Consider the following 7,978-nt stretch of genomic DNA (forward strand, 5'->3'; position numbering starts at 1 on the left):
CAGGCTTCTCCCTGGTATCACCAGGTAACAACTTATATGAGAGCTACCAGGCACTCAATGAACTTCAAATATTGTGAAATATAAATAGTTAAGTGTAAATGAAAATGATAAAAAATGAAAACAAAAGAAAAATATGAATACAATTAAAACATAATGTAGAATTTGTAAAAAACATTATCTCAATCATCAAAGATATAATCTGCCACATCAATTCCCGTTGTGGTCGAAGCGTAGGATAAGTCAGTCCACTCCTCGCCAACAAACATGTGCATCAAAGACATCTTCGATAGAATCACGAATTGTAATGTGATGAAATTGGTGGCAAATCTATTAATTCCAAGATGAGCCAACTCCTTCTACCCCATATATTACCTCATTAGACCAAGGATCCATGTTTTATTGTACACAAGTTTGCATATTATTTTGGTCCTATTAACAAATGTCTTGACCCATGGAAGCTTGCCAATATCCTCCAAATGAGGTCAAGGCAATGGGTGGCACACAAAGACCACAGTATGCTTGGGTGTTTATCGATCAAAAGTTTACCAACAACAACATAATTTTTTAATTAATTAGTCTCCACTTGAACTATGTTCTCCTTACCCACCTCAAGTATGACTCTCTAAAAGCTCACATAGGAATGTGACATTTTTTTGATAATGCGGAAGCATCGGTAGATTTGAAGAGCATCGTTGAAAATAAAGAAAATAACTGATCAAACAATAAATCATAAACTCAAATTATGAATCACTAAATCAAATCCAAATTGATAGGTAGGATATATTTACAAAAAAAGTCAAACTGTGATATTTCTATTAGGATTCAATTGTATAGTTTTTGGGTCAAATTCATTGACCCATATTTCATGAGTAGCGGTTTACAAGAACCCATCTCTCATGAGAATGAATGGAACACTTGACACTCATTCTATGTAGGTGATGCTCACACAGGTGAAGCATTGAGACTTCCCAGGAGGTCACCCATCCTAGTAATACTCTAGCTCAAGCATGCTTAACCACGAAGTTTCCTCCAAGGTTAGTCCCACTTTTCTTGCAACCCCATTTGCAAACCCTTCCACAAGTGTTGTGCCTTACAAACCACTCATTATAAAGCCCCTTAAGCTTATCAGTTGATAACTAGGAGATAATTTCCATAGCAAGTCAAATTGTGATATTGCTATTAGGATATAATTGTATAGTTTTTTAGTCAAACTTATTGACCCATGTTTCATGAGTTGTGGATCACAAGAACCCTATTGTGTGCTTGAGCTGGAGTAGTACTGAGATGATTAACCTACCAATAAGTGCTTCACCTCTATGAGCATCACCTAGATGCAATGAGTGCTAAGTGATGAGAGATGGAGTCTTGTGAACTACTACTCATGAATCATGGGTCAATGAGTTTGGCTCAAAAGCAATGCAATTGAATCCTTATAGCAATATTACAATTTGACTTGTAGTGAAAATTATCTCCTTATCAATTGATGAACTTAAGGGGCTTTATAATGAATGGTTCATAAGGTACAACACTCTATAAAGGTTTTTCAAATAGAGTTGCAAGAAAAGTGAGCTTAACCTTGGACGAAACTCTGAGGTTTTGTTGGTTGTTCTTTCTTCGAAGTTTGAAAGGAAAAGAATTGAAATGTATTTAAACAAATGAAGTTTTTGTTTAGAAAAGATGTTGATGAGCTCTTGATGTACCAAATGTGAGTATTAAGCTCTCTAATGTGCTTTCTTGACAATTTTTTGGTCTTCTTCCTTGTTGGGTTCCCTTCTATGCAGTCTTATTTTTCCTTGCAAACTAACATCTCTCTTATTTTGCAATAAAATGTCTGTTAAAGTTATAGAAGCAATATAGATGAACGAAAAACAACATAAAACCAAGGTTGCATGGGTACTCGTACCCACACCCCTGGTACTCATACCCACGTCCCCATCTACCGGGTACACATATTCCAAGTACTGGTAACTCGGTGGAGAGCACCATTGCTAAGGACCTTGATTAAGATTTCTGATATTTTCTTTCAGTTTTTTTTTTTTTTTTTGGCGTATCAGCTTGTTGTTTATCAAGCTTAATTCAATACCTAATCAGTTTGAAAATTTGATACAATATTGATTAACAATAAACTTTATCACTGTTCAAGCCAAAAGTTTATCATTTGCAATATGTCATTGTCATATGATTTATGATCTTGTTCATGTTTAAAGTCTTCCTTCTATTTTATGCATCTAAACATTTATCATATATTATTATTACAAACATATAGCAAATCTGAAACTAAAAACAATTCATTACATTTGCAAACTTCATCACTGTTCTTGTTTTGAAAAACCATTGTCATGACTCATAATTTCAGATTTTCTATAAATATAAAAGTATAATTAAAAATAAAATTTGACATACCCAAGTACCCCTGTCCCCTATTATGAAAAATAGCCATACCCGGAGCCGTACCCGTACCCTAAGTACCCCAAGTACCCACATCCCCATGCAACGTTGTATAAAACAATTGTTTTTTGGATTTTTTATTGTTTTCTCTTTGACTGTTGCTAGTTGAGTCCAGGTATTGGGACTCGCTTGGTCCAGGCTGAGTCCATGGGTCTTGAGACTCGTGGAGTCTCGGTGAGGACTCAGACGAGCTTGGGTCTGGTGTCTAGGTTTCAGCCAGGGTCACCTGGCTCAAAATTCTAGGCTAGTCCAGTTTCTATGGGCCTAATTCAATAGTGCCCATCCCAAGTGGCTGGGTATAAACATGTTAACTGTGCATGAAGAGTTCTTTCACAACTTTTAAGCACTGGTAGGTTAGAAATAAGGTTCAGATTATGTTCCACAAAATTTTTGGGGGATGGAGACTATGGACAAAAAAGGATGCACTTTGGGGATTGCAGTTTAAAGCCACTAATAGGAGATCTCTCTCTCTACATGTTTGTGAACTTTTCAAAACATATTTATATATTAGAGAGAGAGAGAGAGGATAACAATTTCAATATACAAACAAATCATGAGAGCATTTTCTGCAACATTTTTATTTAGCCCTTGAGCTCAACCATTTATTTGAAAAACGATTTAACTAGTTCAAGGGAAATAACAAAGTCTGTGGGATTAAGTAGTTTATCAACAAAATGAATGCAAACCCCAGTGAGGCAAGTGAGGAGATCCTTGATTTAACCATTCCACTCTTGAATTAGATTAGGAAAGGAATTCAACCAATTCACACTATACTTCTTATTGGTTTGTTAGTAAATTGTTTTTTCTCTTCAATGCTTGAGGATATCCGCAATCTCTTGCAATACCAAAGGCTGTATTATGAACCTACCACCATGTTTGGCTGCACATATTATTTTTTATGAGCTAAAGAATATAAAACTGCTAAGCAATAGAATAATTTTTTTGAGTTCCAATTGATAATATAGCTCTACTATAGGCAGAAACCCTTATTAATTTGTACATGCTACAAATCAAATTGAACGCAAGCAGAAATGAAGTTGCAGCAGTCATAAGTCATGTATAACCTCATCCAAAACAGTTGTATAGTGGCTGGAATTTTTATTTTAGTATATCTAATGGTTAAACCCCTTACAAACAACATGATGCAAGAAAATATCTTAAAATCTGCTGGCCAGTGGCTATATATGATTGATAACAGCAGTTGAAAATAAAAATCCCATAAACAATAATATGAAAATGGCACAACTACGATACTCCCCAGCCATGGGAACAAGGACAACTAGGCGTCCCAAATGGCACAGAGCTGTTTCCCCTGTCTCCTGCAAATTTTCTGAAAAGTGGGACGGTAACATGTCCCTGTGTATCCTTGTTCCGGAACACATAAATCTATTCTAAGGGCTACTTGTGGCTAGATTTGAGATTATTGTTGAGTCTGTTAGCTACTTTTGTTGTTTTAATTATTTAAAATTTTAGTTAGATACATGATAAATCTATTTTTATTTGAAGCAGTCGTAGACTGGCTGGAATAATTATTTTTAGTAGTTCTAATGGCTAATCCCCTTACAAACAACATGATGCAAGGAAAATGTCTTAAAACCTGCTAGGCTTTGGCTATATATGATTGATAACAGCAGTTGAAAATCAGAGATTCCATAAATCAATAATACGATGATCACAGAACTACAATACTCCCCAGCCATGGGGACAAGGACAACTACACATCCTGAATGGCACAGAGACAACAATTACCCCATTTCCTGTGATTTTTTTGACAGGTGGAACGGCGATGTGTCCGTGTATACTTGTTTCAGAACCCTTAAATATATTCTAAGGGCAATTGTGGCTACAATTGAGATTTTTATTGAGTCAGTTGAGCTGCCTTTGTTGTTTTTATTATTTTGGTTCAATGCTAGAGAAATGATAAATCTGTTTTTATCCATTTTTGGTATTGCAATATATGATCAGGACAAGTCCAAAATCAAAATTGTATGCAACAAGATAATCGCATAAATATGCTTTAAAAACAGATTCTGATAAAACTAAAGAAGTGTTCATAACATTTCAGATTATTGACAAATACCAAGTGAAAAATAAAATGAATCATTGGCTTTTTTACATACTCATGTTTTATTAGAACTAAAATAATTGATACAAACATTGAGTTCATCCAAACAAATTGTAGAGGCAACCGTAGAGAGTTTCCATGTTTATATTAAGAAATAGTAATCATGCAGTCTTTCCTACTTTTGGAAGAAAATATCAAAGTAGATACAAGGCAATTTGATCTTACGGATTTCTTCGCTGATGTTTAAATTTTTCTTCAATATTCTATAAAACTTTTAAATTAGAGTGTTGGTCATTTTTTTTTTGAATTGGTTCAGTTCATCTAATTTTTGACATTTTTGGCTTTCCATGTTCATCCAAACATGGCAACTATAAAGAGCTCGTGGGAGATATTGCCATTGTTTCCCATTACACATTTAGATTGACAGATGATTTTACTTGTGTGTTTATTCTAGTTGGGGTTTGTTTTAAGAACAATCCCTTAAACAATGTATTTTAATTTTGTCCTATTATCATTCTGTCTAATGGCCAGTTTTTCCCAAATTGATTTGGATGAGTCAGGTAGGACGTATGGCTGGACAGTTTGCGAAGCCGAGATCAGATGACTTCGAAGTGGTTGACGGAGTGAAGCTTCCAAGTTATCGGGGAGACAATATAAATGGAGACACCTTTAACTTACAAGACCGAGAGTCTGATCCTCAGAGAATGGTGCGTGCTTACAGCCAGGCCGCTGCCACCCTCAATCTTCTTCGAGCATTTGCAACTGGAGGTTATGCAGCAATGCAGCGTGTGTCCCAGTGGAACCTAGATTTCACTTCTCATAGTGAGCAAGGAGAAAGGTGAATCTGATTTTGACTTTGTAAAATATTCATTTCTCCATGCTTTCAAATACTGAACTTATCTCCATATTCTTTTGTGACTATGGTCCTAATATTACTTCTCCCCCATAAAAATATATATAGGTATTTGGAACTAGCCCATAGGATAGATGAAACTCTTGGATTCATGGCAGCCTGTGGGCTTACAGTGGAAGATCCAATCATGAACACCACGGAGTTCTGGACATCACATGAATGTTTACTATTGCCATTTGAGCAATCTCTAACACGGGAGGATTCCACATCAGGACTTTGGTATGACTGTTCAGCTCACATGTTGTGGATAGGGGAGAGGACCCGGCAGCTGGATGGGGCTCATGTAGAATTCTTGAGAGGTGTTGCTAATCCTCTGGGTCTCAAGGTACATATATACGTCATAACTTTATGCCAGGATATGTTTGTAGTAATGGTAGACATGCTTATAGTCATTTTAGAGTTGAACTTAGAGACTTGCACATAGGTGTTGGAAAATAGAAGTCTCTTAATTGTTTTTGTCTGGTTTGCTTTTGTTTGCTTGCCTATGCTTTAGCATACAAGCTTTGTGTTCTTGCTTTAACAGCTTAGATCTTATTGTAAGTACTAAGGAATAAACGTGATAAATTTCCTACATTTGTTTACTTGAGATGTGTCTCACAGATCAGTGATAAAATGAACCCTTCCGAATTGGTTAAATTATGTGAAGTGTTGAATCCTACCAATAAACCAGGGAGATTGACAATAATTGTGCGCATGGGTGCTGAAAATTTGAGAATAAAATTGCCACATCTGATAAGAGCAGTACGACAAGCAGGTTTGATAGTGACTTGGATTAGTGACCCTATGCATGGAAACACAATCAAGACATCGTCAGGATTGAAGACGCGGTCATTTGATGCTATCAGGGTAATAAAAAAAACATCTTTTTGGTTGTTTTTGTGAGTTGAAGCTGGTCCCCCATTTATCTTAATTCAATTGCCTTTCAGAATTTGTATCTTGAATGGATGTGGTCTTATTTTTTCATTCAACATAGTGTGGAATTTTTAACATTTTTCCATGTGGAATTTGCAGGCAGAACTAAATGCGTTCTTTGATGTGCATGAAGAGGAAGGTAGCCATCCTGGAGGCATGCATTTAGAAATGACAGGTCAAAATGTAACAGAATGTGTTGGTGGATCTAGAGTAGTAACACTTGATGATTTACATTCTAGGTATCACACTCATTGTGATCCTAGATTGAATGCCTCGCAGTCTCTGGAGTTGGCATTTATTGTTGCTGGAAGATTGAGGAGGAGGAGAATGTCAAAATCTGATCTGGGAATATCAAGCCTTTTGAAAGGCCTAATGTCATTGTGAAGTTATTAGAAATCTGACTTTGGAAACCTATCCAAATGAAAGCAGTCAGCTGTAGTTCATTTTTATCTTGGTTTTAGAATCTGTGGCCACGTAAAATAATAACCTGCCAAGACTAGTAAAGATCTCTTGAACAACTAGAACAATATTTTTAAACATTATTTATTGTAATTTTTATTGATAGCTGCAGTTCTCTAAAAAATATCTGCTTGTAGTTAGATATATAAATACATTTTATCTAATAATATGCAATTGTCGTTTTATTTGTATAAGATTGTCTAGTTTGGAAATCAGAATTCAACTTCAAAATTTAAATAGGATTGTTCTGGTGTGCACAAGAATGTAGAAAGGGGTCTCTGGCAGAGAGGATCATGCTTAATTTTGATCAACTAAGCTTCCTCTAGAATTATTGTTATTTTATTCTATCTGATTTTGGTACAGCAATGTTTCTGGCTTAACGTGACATTGGAGTATATGGAATACATGCTTAGTTAATAGTAAAGGTATGTATATTTTAGAAGATAAATTTTTTAATATTGGTCTTGTCATATTTTAGATTCTATTATGAATTTTTTTTTTCAAGTATTGTGGAGTTAAAAGTATGTTCAAAATATTTTAGTCATTTTTTATCAAAGATTTGGGAAGGGAAAGCATTGAGATTGAGAATTGTGGGGAAGGGAGTTATGGAAGGAAACAAAAGTTCTTTTAGTGATTTGGTTTGGTGGGGATAGTGAATTTCTAAAGTGCATAGTGATTTTCTTAGTGGCTAATATTAGTCAATTGGCTATGGTTTCAAATTTGAGAATTCAAATTTGGCTAAAAGTTCAAAATTTAGGCTAAACTAAATCGCCACTTTTTTATATTTTTATTATTATAAATATTTAAATTGCTGAATAAATTATTTTATAAAAAATTTGAGTTGAATGATTCGCCACAATATTCAATACGTGATTAAATTCAGCTTGTCTAAATATTTTGAACTATTAGATACATCTAAATCAATTCACCAATAATATATCAAATTATTAGATATTTTAAGTTACATCATGAATATGTGGTTGTCACCATTGATATAATATAATCTAATGATCTTCATTGTATTCTATGAAGCAAAAATGTTGCTATTTTATTTGTATCTCTTATGGAGGTTAAAATGTCCTTTAGATTGTTGACCTTAATGAAAGTCAATGGTTTTGAATTTTTTATATGGTCCCATTACAACTAAAAATACCCTTACATTTATCTCAAACAATATATTG

At 34.6% G+C, this 7,978-nt stretch overlaps 1 protein-coding gene across 1 annotated transcript in view; it reads left to right on the forward strand.

Moving 5' to 3' along the window:
• LOC149560762 (phospho-2-dehydro-3-deoxyheptonate aldolase 2, chloroplastic-like) overlaps positions 1-6,991 on the forward strand; it is a 39,448-nt gene extending 32,457 nt beyond the window's left edge. The window contains exons 2-5 of the mRNA XM_089824785.1: positions 5,074-5,351; positions 5,475-5,751; positions 6,027-6,272; positions 6,438-6,991. Coding sequence (XP_089680911.1) covers positions 5,074-5,351; positions 5,475-5,751; positions 6,027-6,272; positions 6,438-6,722 — 1,086 coding nt within the window. The 3' untranslated portion in view covers positions 6,723-6,991. The remainder of the gene's footprint in view (positions 1-5,073; positions 5,352-5,474; positions 5,752-6,026; positions 6,273-6,437) is intronic.
• The last annotated feature ends 987 nt before the right edge of the window (positions 6,992-7,978 follow it).

Source organism: Cupressus sempervirens, chromosome 4, assembly GCF_028749045.1.
Source record: "Cupressus sempervirens isolate cs-2001-9-10 chromosome 4, ASM2874904v1, whole genome shotgun sequence".
Classification (NCBI taxonomy): Eukaryota; Viridiplantae; Streptophyta; class Pinopsida; order Cupressales; family Cupressaceae; genus Cupressus; species Cupressus sempervirens.